At 40.2% G+C, this 18,384-nt stretch overlaps 1 protein-coding gene across 2 annotated transcripts in view; it reads right to left on the bottom strand.

Annotated features, from left to right (window-relative positions):
- Positions 1–2,745: 2,745 nt before the first annotated feature.
- The window catches only part of ric1 (RIC1 homolog, RAB6A GEF complex partner 1), a 75,370-nt gene continuing 59,731 nt past the window's right edge, over positions 2,746–18,384 (bottom strand). Inside the window, exons 22-27 of one of the 2 annotated variants that reach the window (XM_057818821.1) lie at positions 17,865–18,001; positions 15,872–16,152; positions 15,464–15,676; positions 10,619–10,796; positions 10,368–10,556; positions 2,746–4,788 (exon numbers count right to left, since the gene is read on the bottom strand). In XM_057818821.1, the coding sequence (XP_057674804.1) occupies positions 4,488–4,788; positions 10,368–10,556; positions 10,619–10,796; positions 15,464–15,676; positions 15,872–16,152; positions 17,865–18,001 (1,299 nt within the window). In that variant the 3' untranslated portion in view covers positions 2,746–4,487. The remainder of the gene's footprint in view (positions 4,789–10,367; positions 10,557–10,618; positions 10,797–15,463; positions 15,677–15,871; positions 16,153–17,864; positions 18,002–18,384) is intronic. The other variant, XM_057818820.1, reaches the window with a different exon arrangement.

Raw genomic sequence — 18,384 nt, 5'->3', positions numbered from 1 at the left:
TGCAATCGTGTCAAGTTATAATATGCTCGTCCTACTATCACTCTCCTAAGAAAAAATATTATAGCTGTAAAACAACGTATGCACACGCAGCAGCAATATTAATTCAGAAGAAATATAACAAAATATTAATAAAATGAATGGTTTTACTTTAAAGTTTAGGTAGTTAAATTGATATATATTTTTAATCATTTATCGTTTTGTTTTCTGGTTAATACTTTCCAATGAAGGTTATGTATACAGGATTTGTCTTGAAATGTTTTTTATATTTTTATTGAAATTTATTATTTGTATGGCAAGATTAATTATGGCAGGGGTCTCCAAACCGGTCCTCAAGGGCCACTGCGGGGCCTGGTTTTTCTTTCAACCGATCGAGTACCGACAGTTTAACCAATGAAGTTTCTGCTAAAACAAGCAGCACCTGACTGCAATCAATTGATTACAATTGTAAGACACCAGATTGGTGCAGAGGTGTTGTCTTGTTTTGTTGGAATGAAATCCTGTGCCCGCTGCGGCTCTATGTGGAATAGTTTGGAGACCACTGAATTATGGCATAAACAATGAAATCGTTTTATAGACAGAGATATATAGAGATATATTATAATCAATTGGATACATGAATGAATGAATGAATGAATTTATTGTCATCATCATCATAATCATTGACAGTTTCAGAATGTGGAATTTGCCCAAATACATAAAACTTGCTTTGAAGAATACATTTTCATTTGTTTATTCAGGTCTATCATAGAGCTAGTACAGAAAATGAAACCAACTCCAGTTCAGCCTTGCAGTACTTTGAGCGCCCCAAGTCAGACAGTGACAGTCTAGACATATTTTCTTCATTTTCTCTTAAAGTGCAAGAAATTGATGCATTTTACAATATAATGTAAAAAAAAAAAAAAAAAAAATTCTCCCCGAGGGTTTGGCGGTATGCCCCCGGACACCCCTACGGGGTCTGTTTCCCTTCGTATAGCGTATCTTGTGGGCTGGGCTGAGTCAAAGTCCAGGGCTGCTTTTTAGTCCCAGTCCGCCCCTGGGCTCAATGGACAAAGGCAGTCTGAACGGGTACGCCAAAAAAACATGACAAAAAAATCGGAATTGTGTATTAGGGCCTGCGGTATGAACCTAGCCTTAGTTAGCTAGCTAGTTATGAAGTAGATTCATTTGTTGATAAATAATAATAAAAAGAGTCATGAAAGATACACACACACAAAATACTATATGGACATAATACTTACAGTACACGTATCAGCTCTTGCTGTGTAAAATAATCTTAAGGAATGTCACGTTTTACATACCTAGTCTGTGTGGTCCACGGTAAATTTATTCCTGACAGCCAAAGTTGATAAGAATGAAAAATTCCTATTGTATTCCATAGAAAATGCATGTGGGTCATTTTTTACCCACTTGTGAAAGCTTAGGGTAGTAATACAAAATGACAATTTCTTCAAATGTATAAAAGTTCATCAAAAATTTGGATGGCATTATATCAAAAACATGTTTTTTGAGGAATACCTGGAATATGAATTAATAACAATTTTTCATTCCGAAGATATTTCAAGAAAACAACCTCACCAGGTCATTTTTGACCCACTTATGCATCTAAAGGTTAATGAAACAACTAGCACAGTAACTGAAGAAATAAGTACCGATCATGAATTTTCATTACATCTGTAGCGCTGCAATGCATATTAGGAGGCATGTTGGACAAAAACAATGTTGGCAGCAGAGGTAGACTGTTTCCCCCAAGTGAGCAGTGATGGCCAAATGAAGCTTCTTGAAGCAATGAAGCTTCATGGTGGTTCATTAGGTCTTATGACAGTCTTATGATGCCGCTGTCAAAGTGTCACTGATTAATATATCCCATAATACAGTGAGAACATCTGCAGCTTAAAGTCTGGTGCGGCCTATCTATGAACATATGCTGTGTTCGTGTCAAATTTGGTCGGGAGCTGCATATGGTTCGAAAATTAAGGTATGTGCTTTTAAACTTGATGAGATGTTATTTGAGTGGACATAAACAGTTGGCTAATTAATACATTTTAAAATAAGAGGATTTGCTCAATTGCAGGTATGCAGAATGACCTATGTAATATGTATACGGTGGAAAACACAGACAAAGCTGAAGAAGCAGTTTCTGCTCTTGCACTCCTCTTTAAAATAAACTGCTGTATTTTAAGCTAAAACGACTATTGTGTTTGATAGAACAATATGTCTATATGCTGACATAGCAGATTCATGGCGAATTAAGCCCCGGAACTATTTTTGTCCGTTTTACCCTGAAAACTCCCATTTACAGACATCATGCAACCGCTAGTTTCAACCCAGCCATAAAACGAAGGTAATTAATTATATTTATTATTCAAAATGTCTGTCATTTTTAGCTTAGAATCATTAATTGATGTCTCATGTTTCGTTGAAAAAAAGAAAAAGAAAAGACAAAAAAATTATTCACTCACATAATTTAAACTTTTAAACAAATTGTCACAATGAAAAAAATGGCGTCTGTAAAAGTCACCGATATGTACCTCTTAACTATCGCTTAATTGTATTTTTTTTTTTGTTACTGTCGCATTTTCTCCGATATGTTAGATGATAAACAATCGATCCAAACAACAACAAAAAGTTGGGAAAAAAACGAAGATAAGAAAATCTCGATCACTCCTTGATGTCTGCGATTTCCACATCGTGACCTTTGTTATATTACCGTGTTTCACCTGTAAAATCCCAAACAAATCCAGCTGCGTCTTGACACTCAGTGATACATGCTACATGGAGTTTTTGGATCGAAAAAAGCAAGTATGCGATAATATCCTGTTAAAGTCATGGCGTCTGTAATTCTGTTCTGGCGTGCTCTCACCTCCAGATAGGGTTTTGCTGTTTAAAAAAAGCATTTAAAAAAAAATTTTAAATGCCCTGTTCAAAACGTTTGAACGTTTGTTGTTTGCTTGAGTGTTTTCCGCCATATATATAGGAAATTTAATTACATGCAATGAGACTTTTCGGCCACTAGGGGGGCCTGGCCCCTCTGCCACCCTCAAAATCCGCTCATGGGTGTTACTCACTTTTTGCGATACACTGTATATTTAATCCCCAAAGTTATATTACGCTATAGTTTCAATATTCTTTATTCAACAACAAAAAACCCAAAACTTTTTATCCACAACAACAAAGCATTGCAGCACCATCCACACCCCACTTCCCACGCCACTGTGATACAATTTTCACTTTGCAACAAAATATACAACCAAATCCTTTTTTAAAAAATAATTTATTGGTCTATGTACAAGCGGAGGACAAAAAAAGTTGAAAAATTAGAAATAGAAATGCAAATTGTACAGGCGAGCTCGTGCTCATAATTTACAGCACTTAGCAAGTCTGCTGCACACGGTAGTATTAGTATTTTAGTAGGTGTGCTAAACCCGGGTTGAAGTACCTAACAGTCAACATTAAACAAACGGTCATTTTATTAGGTACACATACACTTTGGGTTCATGATCAAGAATGACAGCTGTTGCCAATTCAACGCCACAGTTCAAATTGGAACCCAGAACCTGACAATGTGTGAGGCAGACATGCGTAACACGCTCACGACCGTGCTTACGTTTGGTCATGACTGGGTAAAAATATTAGAAAGGGCACTCAATTTGTAGTGGATGCTATGTGCAGGTTTCCCTAAATGCTGAGTCGAAAGGAGTTAAAAAGCAGAGAGAAGGCCTCTGGACAAAAAACAAAAAGTCTTTGGTTTGTCAAGTCAGCGTTTTTCAAGTAAGCGTCGCCAAAACGACGGCATCGCTCCGTTTTCAGTCTGTCACGACGCAATAATAACTCATCAGGGTTCTTCCCAGTTCAAATTGCCATCAATGGCAGCCAGTGAGTTAATAATCGTCCACTTAACAGGGTGACATTTGGTCAAAAAAAAAAGTAAACAGCAAATCAAATCACATAAAGCTGAGTAACATTTGGATAAATTGCACAAGGTAATACTGACACTCTTATACCACCTGGATGAACTTAACAACAAAAAAATCATTATAAAAACAAAGATTCCGAAATGATGCAATCGTAATTACAATAAATAATCCTCATAATTGTTGACCGATACCATAAAATTAATTCCATGCACGAGACAATGTGATAAAACTAATAATAATAAAGTCTTCAGCAGTCCGGCCAGATGCAACGTGTGAAATGAGGAGAGTGGATCTTTTAGTTTTGTTTTCCTGTAGAAATCTTGCCTTTATATTTACGATATTTATGTAAGAATCTATAAACATGGTTTTGGTTGCATAGAAAAATAACTTCATTGAAAAAATACTATGCTTAAAACTTATGAGGTATGAAAGTATGGTGGGTGGCACCTGCCCCTCCTTTTGACGGCACTTTTTATATGGTCTTGGAAAAAAATAGAAGCCGTCGGAAAGGAATTTCCCTCCCTTGCGAAGAAGGCTCGATAATACTATGCGGAGTAGGAAGCTCCAAAGGGTTCATGACAAGGTGCAGTCGTAGGCGCCCTCCTCGTCACTCCGCTCCTCCGTCCGATCGGTGGTCCGTTCCTCGGCGGTAGTTTTAGGCTCCAGCGAGGGGAGCGTCAGTAGTCCGAGGGGAGCGGCGGTAGAAGCGGCGGGTTCGGGTCGGGCCGAGGCGGCGCCCCCCGGCCCCTCGGCGGCGCTCTGGCAGGCGGAAGCCTGGAAGGCGTCCGGCTGCACCTGTTCGGCGGTCGTCGGCGCCGCCGTCAGCTGCAGCAGGTGAGGCCGAATCAGGCCGAGGAACGCTTTGTAGCCCAGGCTGAAGGCAGGAAAAAAATATATCGTGTGATGAAGACCGTGTGAGAAAATTTGACGCTAGCTGTAGACAGGGGGTGTCCAAACTTTTGTATGTACAGTGGGGCAAATAATTATTTGATCAACCACTAGTTGTACAAGTTCTCCCACTTGAAAATATAAGAGAGGCCTGTAATTGTCACCATGGGTAAACCTTAACCATGAGAGACAATGTGGGAAAAAAAAAACAGAAAATCACATTGTTTGATTTTTAAAGAATTTATTTGCAAATCATGGTGGAAAATAAGTATTTGGTCAATACCAAAAGTTCATCTCATTACTTTGTTATGTACCCTTTGTTGGCAATAACGGAGGACCTTGAAATGCTTCTTACGAAGCCATTCCTTTGTTGCCCTGGCTGTGTGTTTGGGATCATTGTCATGCTGAAAGACCCAGCCACGTCTCATCTTCAGTGCCCTTGCTGATGGAAGGAGATTTTCACTCAAAATCTCTCGATACATGGCCCCATTCATTCTTTTTCTTTACACAGATTAGTCGTCCTGGTCCCTTTGCAGAAAAACAGCCCCAAAGCATGATGTTTCCATCCCCATGCTTCACAGTCGGCATGGTGTTCTTCGGATGCAATTCAGTATTCTTTCTCCTCCAAGCACGAGAACCTGTGTTTCTAACAAAAAGTTATATTTTGGTTTCATTTGACCATAACACATTCTCCCAGTTCTCTTCTGGATCATTCAAATGCTCTCTAGCGAACCGCAGACGGGCCTGAATGTGTACTTTCTTCAGCAAGGGGGACACGTCTGGCAGTGCAGGATTTAAGTCCCTGGCGGTGCATTGTGTTACTGATAGTAACCTTTGTTACTGTGGTCCCAGCTCTCTGTAGGTCATTCACTAGGTCCCCCAGTGTGGTTCTGGGATTTTTACTCACTGTTCTTGTTATCATTTTGACGTCACGGGGTGAGATCTTGCATGGAGCCCCAGATCAAGGGAGATTATCAGTGGTCTTGTATGTCTTCCATTTTCTAATAATTGCTCCCACAGTTGATTTCTTTACACCAAGCGTTTTACCAATTGCAGATTCAGTCTACCCAGCCTGGTGCAGGTCTACAATTTTGTCTCTGGTGTCTCTCGACAGCTCTTTGGTCTTGGCCATAGTGAAGTTTGGAGTGTGGCTGACTGAGGTTGTGGACAGCTGTCTTTTATACCGATAATGAGTTAAAACAGGTGCCATTAATACAGGTAACGAGTGGAGCCTCGTTAGACCTCGTGAGAAGAAGTTTAGACCTCTTGGACAGCCAGAAATCTTGCTTGTTTGTAGGTGACCAAATACTTATTTTCCACTCTAATTTGGGAAGAAATTCTTTAAAAAATCAAACAATGTGATTTTCTGTTTTTTTTCTTCCACATTTTGTCTCTCATGGTTAAGGTTTACCCATGTTGACACTTACAGGCCTCTCTAATCTTTTCAAGTAGGAGAACTTGCACAGTATAGTTGGGAAAAAAGTAGTGATGCACGATAATGCATTTTTCAACCGATACCGATAACCGATAATTTCCTCCTCATTCCAACCGATAACCGATAATGTCAAGCCGATAATTCTATTAAAAGATTTATGTAAAATTTTAAAGTATACACAAAAGAAAATATTACTGTGCAAAAATATAATTTATTGCTCTTTTTTTTCAACATAAAGTATGAACAAGTCGTCAATTCAAACATCTAAATAATGACAGATTGTCTGACATTGTGTAATGGTAAACCTTTGGCAACAATTACAGAGTAAATACCTAAGTTACACAAAAATGCGTTTAAAAGTAAGCCATTCCTAACATATATAACATTAATCCGCTGCAAAACACACCTCCTTAAAAGTAGTCAGTTTTAAGTGTAAATCTATTGGCAATAAGTGAAATTATCTGCGATCGCTTCAAGTGTATTTCTCTCAGATTTCTTGGAAGAAAAATAGCTAGCTGAAAATAATCTTAACAGCCTTGTTTTAAGCAATACATTATTATACTTAATCCTAAAAAAAAAAAAACTTGAAGAAGGAAAGATTTTGAATAATATTTGTGGCTACAGAATATTGATTTAAGAATTTGATTATCTACTGTGACTGTAATTGAGCAGACAAATAAGTTAAATAATTTGAAAAGTGATTTTTAATGTTATATGCTTTGTTGCACACTGTGAAAATGGTTACCTCAAAAGAGCGAGATGTCATGTACCCATTCTGCAGCGCTTTGTTTACATTTGCGGCTTTCACGACATTTGCGTTACAGCAGCTAAACTGCTACACGGCAGTACTATTTGGACGGAGTTGGAGCTCGCATCCGCGTGCGTGTTGTTTTGTGCCTGAGTTTTATTAAGCCGAAAATAAAGGCAGCGTTACAAAGTCATCTGACCGCTCGTCATTTCACATTCTGAATGCATTATTGACTGGCTGACTTCGTTTTCTCCATGTTTAAATGATCTTATAACCACTGTGCCGTCATGATAAGCTTGCTTACCGGACATCACTTTTTCATGAAGAATGGTGGTCGTATAAACTGCATTATGTCTTTTATCCAGGGCTTTGGTTCTCGGGTCATTAAGGTAAAAAAAAAAAAAAACACTTGTCTTGTCTCGGCGGCGGCGGCAGCTACATTCGTACCGGATAATCCGCCCGCCCTGGCCGGTTCGCCGCGGAGTATTCGGGTCCTGGCTCTGCTCGCACGCCGTGGGGGAACGCTCGAGAAACCGGGGTGTTCGCCGGAGGTCCAGAGGCCGGGGAGCCGGGCTCGGCCCGCCCCGCCTATGGCGAGGCGGCGGCGGCCTGCCGGACTGGCCAGAGCGGCGGGCTCCGTCGGAAGACGGCTACTTGCCGACAATCGGTCTCCAGTAGTGCCGGTGTTGTCATTTTGTCAGAACACCGGTGTTTAGCCTTAGATGCGAATTTACCACCCGCCTTGGGCTGCATTCCCAAACAGCCCGACTCTGTATCGTCACAAGCCCTGTAGTTTAACTTAGTGTTTACAATAGCTTTAGCATTCCTGCTAGCAGCAGCCTCGTATTTGTTCCCAAATTCTTTATGATGCATTTTTAAATGGCTGCTGGGTTAGTGGTTTTGAATGAGGACGCGTTCTTTCTGCCTCGTGGAACTTATACGGTACATGTTTCGCAGATGGCGAGAGCGTCGTTTTTTTAGTAACAGCCGCCATAATATTCAACTACTTCTTGTCTTGTAACTCCGCCTCCTCAACCCCTCCTCCCTCAGGGGCTTCAGAGAGGGGAGGGGTTGAGGAGGCGGTGTGCTGAATTCTTTGGTTGCGCACATTTGGAGGCAAAATCAAGTATATAATTATCGGATTGCATTATCGGTTGAATTTTTTTATTATCTGGATTATCTGTGTGACGTCATAATTGCCATTATCGGCCGATAATTATCGGTGACCGATATTATCGTGTATCTTTAGAAAAAAGTATTTAGTCAGCCACCAACTGTGCAAGGTCTTCCATTTAAAAAGATTAGAAAAGCCTATAATTTTCATCATAGGTATAACAACTATGAGAGACAGAATGAGCATCGTTTGAATTTGAAAACATTTACACATATTCTTTTGCCTATGTTGTCTATGAGTGACCCAAAATCAAGTTTTTAACAATCCAATAAAACCAAGAGTGATGGAAGAAAATATTTTATTCACAGTAATTGCAACATGCCATTCTCCTGAATTAATGCAATCTTGAAATCTGCTGTTGACCACTTAAAGGGAACCTCGGACTTAAAGACTTGTAGGCTCTAATAAGCCACAATAGTGTTTTTTAAACTAAAATATGTTATTAGAAAAAACAAAATATTGCCATTGATTTAAAAATCTATCATATTTAGTACATGTTTTGACCTACGGAGGGCGCCATGTTTTTTGTGCGCAATGGACGCCCAGGGTGATGACGTAGTTTATCATTGTCACTAGAGGAACACTACTGGTGTTCTGCAAATCCTTCCTACGCGTCGAGACATCCAACACATGCGCACATCGGTTAAAAGCGGAGCTTACTATTTGTGTTTTTATTGAGTCTTTTAATACCCTTTCATTGCCTCAAAATACTTTTTGCTGTGTTACTCGCTCATACTTTTAAGCACAGTGTTCTCTTGTGGTAGCTTTTAAGCAGATTGTGATCTGTTGACCACACTAGTCACGTAGCGTAAATAAACCACCCTTATTTGATATTACTACTAGGGCTGTCAAACGACTAAAATTTTTAAGATGGATATATACATTCAACATACGGTAGATAAGGACTGTAGTGGGCATTTCACTCTACTGTCATTTAAATCTGTCTACGCTGTCCTCACTCTGAAGCGTCTACTTTTTCCAAAGCTAGACAGCTAGTGAACGACGCCTTAATAATCAGACTCCTTCCTTTTTCATCTGATTTATTAATAAAATGCCCTACATACTACAAAAAAAAGTACACAAGCATTGCATTAGCAACAACGTTAGCTTAGCACGCTATTGTTCACTAAACAAACAAAAAGCGTCTCATACAAAAAATATAACATTGCGCTTAATAACATAATATGTACATTCTTTACAACTACCATACTTACGGACAAATCTTGTCCAAGGATCATATAAGCAAAACATTACAACGTAGGCGTCAGCCCGAGACGTCGTGCAGCCATATTGAACTGGCAAGAAAACAATAAACCATGTTGCAAAGCGACCACAAGAGTTCACTGTTAGACAGCACAAAAAGCCTTGCTGTAAAACTTACCAAAAGGCAGAATACTGTTTGAGCGGGACATGTGCGTTAATTGCGTCAAATATTTTAACGTGATTAATTAAAACAATTAATTACCGCCCATTAACGCGATAACTTTGACAGCCCTAATTACTACATTTAAGTATTTTTTTTAAGGCATATGTAGTATGTTTTGTCTGTATACATCTTAAGAAAACAAGCTGAAAGATAGTACTTTGGGTTTCAAATTCGCCTCTTGTAGACATTTCGCCGGTGTAATACATTTTAGCAGAACACCGGTTTTGTCCTACTTTTGTCTCGTCTCATCCCGTCTTTCCTGTTCATTTTGCTTTTGATGCTTGTTTTGTGAAATATCGACAGTGCTATCATGCTCTCTAATATTCCTCTTGGTTTCAAATTGAAAGGGCTGAACAGATGATATGTTCATGTCGCTGGAGTCATACTCTTGAAGCCCAGCAGCGTATTCCAGTGACGTCACCGCCCTGTGGCGTCAACAACAATGACGACCTACTGATTAAACTAACTTTACAAATTGCATAAAAACAAGAACATTAAGATGGGTTTTAATATCATATTATTTTAACTCATAACACACATCATTCCAGCTAAGATGAGGAATCAAAACAGCAGATTTCAAGAATACATTTGTACAGGAGGACGGCATTTTGTCACAATACGATTAGCCATAATATGTTCAGTCCACGACCGCATATATCAGTATTGGTTTGATATCGGTATCGGATTTTTTGAGTTAGACAATATCGGTATATCGGTTAAAAACAGACAACTCTAGTTCTGGTCCGCGTACCGTAGTTTGGACAACCCTGCTGCAGACTCACCAGTCAGTGGAGGTCCAGGCATCCACAGCTAATAATCCGCTGCGTACGCTCTGCACCGTTTCGATAGGAACTTCGGGGCTAGCCAGGAACGCGACTGCCCGCTTGATGACGTTGGCGTCGCGTAGGATCAAGCCGATAACGACGCACCACTCCAGGCAGCCCGCCTCAGTGAAGACGTGAAGTAGGTACCTGAAAAGAAAGCGTCAGAGAGGATTCTCGGGGCAAGGTCGTCCAGAAGCCGTCCCGCTTACCTGAGCTGCACCTGAGACTTGTGCGGCCCCTTGTTGGCCAGCTCCATGGAAATGTGCTCCAGCTCTGCCTGGCTCAGGCTCAGCGTGGACGAGTTCTCGTCCACCACCGTCCAGTCGCCATCCACCACCGAGCTGCTCTCTGTCAGGTCAGTGGCCGAGCCCACGCTGTAGTCTTCCGCTGAGTGGCGGGAAGAACACTCAGATTCAGATTGAGTTTATTTGTCATTCTCAAGATAACAACAAAATTCAGATTGGAGTTCCAACAATACTACGGGTTAGTATCCATTAAAAGTGCTTGGTGCAGAGCAAGATAAAGGTAAAGTGTCCACAGTGCCTCCACAATAGAGTAATAAAGAACTGAAATATCGTTTAAAAAAAATTTTTTTTTTTAAAGGAACGAACAGGTTGCGAGCAAAATTTACTCATTGTCTGCCATTGACAGCACTAGAAGTCCAATCTTCATTCGGTGCCACCCTCCCACCTCAAATGGATTGGATGTCTACTAGCTCTAAACTCATTTTAATTTACAAACAACCGATAATTAGACATCTTTTAAAAGAACAGTCCAAATGTTGCCATTGTTTTCAGCTGTTATCACTGAGAAAGCTTGCCTAAGGCTTCGTCAGATTTCATCAAAAACTAAGGATTTTACAGATACTACAAACAAAGAACGCTTGATCCCATTACAGAAGAACGGTAGGTGTTTTGACTTGGTTTTGATGTATAAAGGATGGATTGCATCAGTGTGCTACAACAAAGCTCCTAAGCTACATGGGCTGTTATGCTTCTGCATCGGGGCGATGTCATAGCTACGAAGCTACGTATATTATATACATGTAATATGTATATTATATATGGCGGAAAACACTCAGGTGACTTGAAGTTCCGCTCTGAGACCCCCAATTTGGCCAAATTTCAAAACTGTCCGATAAGCTTGTGTTATACATCACTGGAAAGCTTAAACTCTATTTTTGGGGGGAAGAAAAATTTTGACCAGGAGGGCATTTAAATAAAAAAAAAAAAAACAAATTAAACAGCAAAACCCTAACTGGACATGCGAGCACACGAGAGCAGAGTTAAAGACGCCACAATTTTAACGAGGTATTATCGCGTACTTACTTTGTTTCAATCCAAAATCTCCATGTAGCATGTATCATTGAGTGTCAAGACACAGATGTGAATGGCTACAGCTGGATTTTGGGGGGATTTTATGGGTGAAACAAAGTAATATAACAAGGGTCGCAATGCAGAAATCGCAGACATCAATAAGTGGTCGAGATATTCTTTTTCATATATTTACCCTTTTAAACGCCCCCCCCCCCCCCCCCCCCCCCAATTTTTCTTTGTTTGGATCGATTATTTATCATCTAAAATATTGGGTGAAAATGCGACGGTAATGACAGAAATACAATTAAGCGATTGTTGTGCGGTAGATATTCGTGACTTTTTTACTGACGCCAATTTTTTCATTGTGACGGAATTTGTTTAAAAGTTTAAAATATGCGAGTGAATAATTTTTTAAAGTCTTTTTTTTTTTTTAAAAAAACAACAACTAAATATTAGCCATCAATTAATGAGTCTAAGCTAAAAATGATGGCCATTTCGAATAACAAATACGATTACTTACCTTCTTTTTATGGCTAGGTTGAAACAAAAGCGGTTGCGCGACGTGTGTAAACGGGTTTCCAGGGTAAAACAGTCAAATTAAAAATAGCTCGGGGACTTAATGCGTCATGAATCTGCTATGGCAGCATATAGACATATTGTTCTATCAAACGCAACAGTTCTTTTGGCTTAAAATACAGCAGTTTATTTTAAGGACTGGTGCAAGAGCAGAAACTGCTTTTTCAGCCTTGTCTGTGTTTTCTGCCATATACATATATAACATATATAAATCGATTCTGTACGTAGCTTCGGCGTACCCTGCTTGGACCCTACACCGTAGGCTGACATGTGCCTCCCAAAAATCTTGACTACGTATTGTGGTGACCCACTTCTACGTGAACAGCAAAGACTGATTGGTGCACACAAAATGTCCTTTCCTTGATTGCTATTTTAGTGTGTTTGCTGGTATGATATTAAAGGTTGAATTCGGCAAAGATCGGCAAATCCACCCGCTGACATCCGAAAATATCAAAAGTGTGTCTATTCATCTATGCCCCTCAGTGGGCAAACAAGTGTGACAAATTCACCCGTTCTCTACTTGACTGTTTCAGTGATCAGGCAGAAAAACCTCCGCAAACGTTTTCTGCATCTCATTGCAATTTAACATTTGGAGTAAAAGCAATTCTTTTTTTATTTCGATGAGCTCCAGCTCGAGAAACAGCTGCTCCGTCCCTGGCATTTAAAGCAGGGGTATCCAACTCTAGAAGTGGGAATCTTGGGGGACCTAACAATTCGATTCAGAGGCTACGATTTGATTATGAATCCATTATTGATGCCCCCCAGCTATTAGCTGCTTTTAATGTTTCGTACATTAGTTACAAAAATTGTACAAAAATCCTCTAAGGCTTAAATAAACTACTATTTCAGTATGAAGTTAACAGTTCAAAACAGAAAATTAAATACTCAAGTCCCCATTCTGTATCAGCAGCTTTAAACAACATTCAATTAATTTATTGTTATGAATCGACCGTTAAAGTTGTTAAAATTGCTCCTGTTATTCCATAATTTCCTTTATGTCTACTTTCGACATGTGAAAGTTTTAAAACTGTTTCATCATTTACAGATAGATTCAAGTGAAGATTTTGCCGATTTAGGAGTATTCTAGATAAAGGTTAATTAAGTTCGCTCGCCTTCCAGCCTTCCAGAGAAGTCCACTGCTTTAAGATGGCAGCTGTTTATTAACGCTGCCGAGTCAGTCATTTCGCATCTGGTTTTCTAAACATGTGCCAACGCCACCGAGTCCGTCATTTCGAATCTAGTTCTATATACATGTGATATCTACCGTAGCATTATATGGGCGTAGTTTGTAGTGGCTGTTGGCCGCAGTCAGGTATTATTGCTTTTTTTTTTATCTAGCGCAGTGGTCTCCAGACTATTCCACATAGGGCCGCAATGGGTGCAGGATTTCACTTCAACAAAACAAGACCACATATTTTCACCTATCTGGTGTTTTATAAGTGTAATCTGTTGATTGCAGTCAGATGCTGCTTGTTTTAGTAGAAACCACACTGGTTAAAAGGTCTGTGCTTGATCAGTATGAACAAAAACCAGGACCCACAGCGGCCCTCGAGGACCAGTTTGGAGACCCCTGATCTAGCGGCATGAGTTGACCATGAGGCCTACTCTCGGTCCGTTACTCATTGCGTCCTGAAGACCGCGCTGACTGTGTTTTAGTTCTGCTTTACTTGGCGTATTTCAATAATCGGAATTTGGATGTTAGTGAATCGTTCTCGAATCTTCCACGGCCGAATTGCGAATAATCTAAGAATTGGAAATTTTGCACACCGCTATCCAACTCCGGTCCTCAAGAGCCCCTATCCAGCTTGTTTTCCATGTCTCCCTCCTTTAATACACCTGTATCAAATGATCAGCTCATCAGCAAGCTATGCAGGTGCCTGATAATGATCCTTATTATTTGAGTCAGGTGTGTTGGAGGACATGGAAAACAAGTTGTATAGGGGCTCTTGATGATCGGAGTTTGACACATCTACATTAAAGAAACCAAGCAGTGCTATGTGAAGCCCTGCAAAAGCCCGCAAAACCACACAAAGATAAGGATACACCCCCCTAGTGACTGTGGGGCGCACTACAGCGCAATGCGTCACTTCAACACAGAGCTTCAAATGCACATCAACGATGTAGGACACAGAAGCATAAACCATGCATAAGGGCTAACTGCTGTTAGCCTGAGTACAGCAGATGCTATGACAGGAATTTTTAAGATGACTACGTCAACTTCAATTTTAGAAGGCAAGGTAAATTGGATTATATTGTGACCTCTGTGAAGGTGGCCCCCCATCAGTTGCAAATTTATATAAAAATGTCAATCGTTTGTGCTACTTTTGTGCTAAAAAAAAAAAAAAGTTTCGTTTGTGCTTCTATTGTTTTAAAGATATTTACCATTCTTTTATAGGTCATTCGGAGGACAACCAGCCCCCCATTTTGATTAAAATAGCTGAAAATGGTGCCAATCGTTTATGCTTCGTTTGTGTTGTAAAAATTCAGCTAAGACTGAGAAGCATCTTATCCATATGCGAAATGAAACTACTTCCCCGATGTGGCTTCAATCAGTCTCATAAAAATCGGATTTCTGTGCTTTGTGACTGTTCAGACTACAAAAGAGCCATCCAGTTTCAATGTGGATGAGCTAAGAATTGGATTAGGCTGCCAGTCTGAACAAGGCCATAGACCAAGACACTTGGTGAGCCTTTTAAAAATATTGCACAGGTTTACAGGTTGAACAATTAAGTAAATGTATTAATTTTAACTGAAAAATATTAGCGATGCATCGAAAATTTTGGGCCGAAATGTGGACAAAAATGTGGTTTTGGTTGAGGTTTTGTTTTTTAAATAATCATTTTGAATGATAATTGGATTCGGTTTTCGGACGCGATTTCATTTAAAATTTTTTCTTCATTCTGTAAAACAAAAACTATTTTTTTCAATATATATCAATATATACAGTATATATATATTTTTTATTATTAGATCACTATGGACTTTTTTTAAGACTATGAACTTTATGGCATAAATTTACTGTATGGCAAAAAACATCCAATTTAAGATGTAAAATTGACATAACATTTCCAATGGAAATTTATTTACGGTAAATATTTAGGCCTAAGCAGACGTTATGCTCGACTAACTGATATGTTTTAGGATTTAGGAGTGGATTTAAACCTTTGTTGGTGATCAGTGACAGAAACGCTTCGTGCGTCTGCGGCGAGTGCGGGTTGGATAGGAGGGAAGAGGCAGCATCCGTGTCTTTACTCCTTTGGCTGAGGCCGTCCATCCAGGTGTGATTGGCTGGAGCCGTAGGAGGGGGCGCAGTGTCCATGTCACTGTTCAGCAGGCTGTCAGCCGACTGGGATTTGAGGAGCCTCGTGCTAAGCACTAAAAAACAAATACGGACTGATGTCAACAAGCCCGGCTTAAACTGGACAGAAATTAGAGTGTCATTTGTTTGTCTCCATTTCATTTATTCGTAAAAAATAACTTATTATAATATTGCTTCAAACAAACAAGATGTCAAAACCTGATATATGGAAGAATGTCACATATGGATGAATCAATAGCCGTAAATCTCACCAGGTCGACACCGTCCGTTCTTCAACGGTGAGCTGAGGTTCGCAACGGGAACGACTGGGAACGGCCACAGGAAGTCCTTGTGGAGTCTCTTCAGGGCCAGGACATAGTCATCCACGCGGGCCACGCGGTTCCGCTCTCGGCACAGCCACCCGATGAGCTCGAAACCCAACTGAGCAGAGAAGCACCCCAGGTCCCGAAGGCGCACCTCTTCCAGGAGGCGGCGGGCATGGCGCCACAGCATCATGTCGATGTACATGTTCTCAGCGCACTCACTGTCCCGCCTGGTTGGAAATGAAGGACAGTTGAGTAATTACTCTCCCTTGCAATCATGTCACCAAAAGCCAAATTAGCAGGTGTTTCTAAAAGATTTCAAATTGTCGGGCCAAAAATCACAAAACTGAAAACTAGCCTCGGGCGATAAATAATAATCATAACGGCTAGCCACACAGGTTCAAATGGATTGGACATCTACCATCAAATGGCAGCAAACCACTGAAAAAAGTGTTACGTACAGTTGTGGTCAAAAGTTTACATACACTTGTGAAGAACATAATGTCATGGCTCTCTTGAGTTTCCAGTTATTTCTACAACTCTGATTTTTCTCTGATAGAGTGATTGGAACAGATACTTCTTTGTCACAAAAAACATTCATTAAGTTTGGTTCTTTTATGACTTTATTATGGGTGAACAGAAAAAAGTGATCAAATCTGCTGGGTCAAAAATATACATACAGCAGAGCTAATATTTACATGTCCCTTGGCCATTTTCATTTCAATTAGGTGCTTTTGGTAGCCATCCACAAGCTTCTGGTTGAATCTTTGACCACTCCTCTTGACAGAATTGGTGCAGTTCAGTTAAATTTGATGGTTTCTGACATGGACTTGTTTCTTCAGCATTGTCCACAAGTTCTCAATGGGGTTTAAGTCAGGACTTTGGGAAGGCCATTCGAAAACCTTAATTCTAGCCTGATTTGGCCATTCCATTACCACTTTTGATGTGTGTTTGGGGTCCTTGTCCTGTTGGAACACCCAACTGCGCCCAAGACCCAACCTTCGGGCTGATGACTTTAGGTTATCTTGAAGAATTTGAAGGTAATCCTCCTTCTTCATTATCCCATTTACTCTCTGTAAAGCACCAGTTCCATTGGCAGCTAAACAGCCCCACAGCATAATACTACCACCACCGTGCTTGACGGTAGGCATGGTGTACTTGGGGTTAAAGGCCTCACCTTTTCTCCTCCAAACATATTGCTGGGCATTGTGGCCAAACAGCTCGATTTTTGTTTCGTCTGACCACAGAACTTTCCTCCAGAAGGTCTTATCTTTGTCCATGTGATCAGTAGCAAACCTCAGTTGAGCCTTAAGGTGCCGCTTTTGGAGCAAGGGCTTCCTTCTTGCATGGCAGCCTCTCAGTCCATGGAGATGCAAAACACGCTTGACTGTGGACACTGACACCTGTGTTCCAGCAGCTTCTAATTCTTGGCAGATCTGCTTTTTGGTGATTCTCAGTTGAATCTTCACCCTCCTGACCAATTTTCTCTCAGCAGCAGGTGATAGCTTGCGTTTTCTTCCTGATCGTGGCAGTGACAAAAGAGTGCCATGCACTTTATACTTACAAACAATTGTTTCCATTGTTGCTCTTGGGACCTGCAGCTGCTTTGAAATGGCTCCAAGTGACTTTCCTGACTTGTTCAAGTCAATGATTCGCCTTTTCAGATCCATGTATGTATATTTTTGACCCAGGAGATTTGATCACTTTTTCTGTTAACCCATAATAAAGTCATAAAAGATAAACATAAATGAATGTTTTTTTGTGACAAAGAAGTATCTGTTCCAATCACTCTATCAGAGAAAAATCAGAGTTGTAGAAATAACTGGAAACTCAAGAGAGCCATGACATTATGTTCTTCATAAGTGTATGTAAACTTTTGACCACAACTGTAGGTACACTTTATTAAATCTGTAAGTCAGATTGCTGTTTGGTGCACTCCTACCCTTTACTTCCGTGTCCAGCAGGCATGCTGAAGGTCTTCTGTAAGCTGTATTTACCAGTGGTTACCGAATCTGCAGACTGGGACAAACTAATACTACGATTTCGGAAGAATTCAAAGCCACCAGTTGAGCTGGGCTCCTGTACAAACACAGAATACAGGGGTATGGTTTAGTTCTGTTTCGGTGGGGCACGTCTGGGCACTCAATGGTACCCACCTGTTTGTTTGAAATTGACGTCATTCATTGTATGTAGCAATGAACAATTGACAATACAGTGGAACCTCAAACATAAATAGTTCATAATTGGATTTGTTGAACCTGGGAAACATTTTTCCTCCATAAAATAATGTAAATGAGTTCATCCATTCGCAAACTCCAATTACAGTAAATTCCTATTTTAATTCCTGTTGATCTAAAAACCAACAGCATTTCTTTAATAAATTCAAAAGTAACTTCTACATTTCTTCTACTATCTGCAGGGGTGGATGCACCGGGATGGCGTGGTTCATTAGCAGGATCTGT

This window comes from Corythoichthys intestinalis, chromosome 17 (assembly GCF_030265065.1).
Source record: "Corythoichthys intestinalis isolate RoL2023-P3 chromosome 17, ASM3026506v1, whole genome shotgun sequence".
NCBI lineage: Eukaryota > Metazoa > Chordata > Actinopteri > Syngnathiformes > Syngnathidae > Corythoichthys > Corythoichthys intestinalis.
This window is presented reverse-complemented; position numbering and strand designations above follow the sequence as displayed.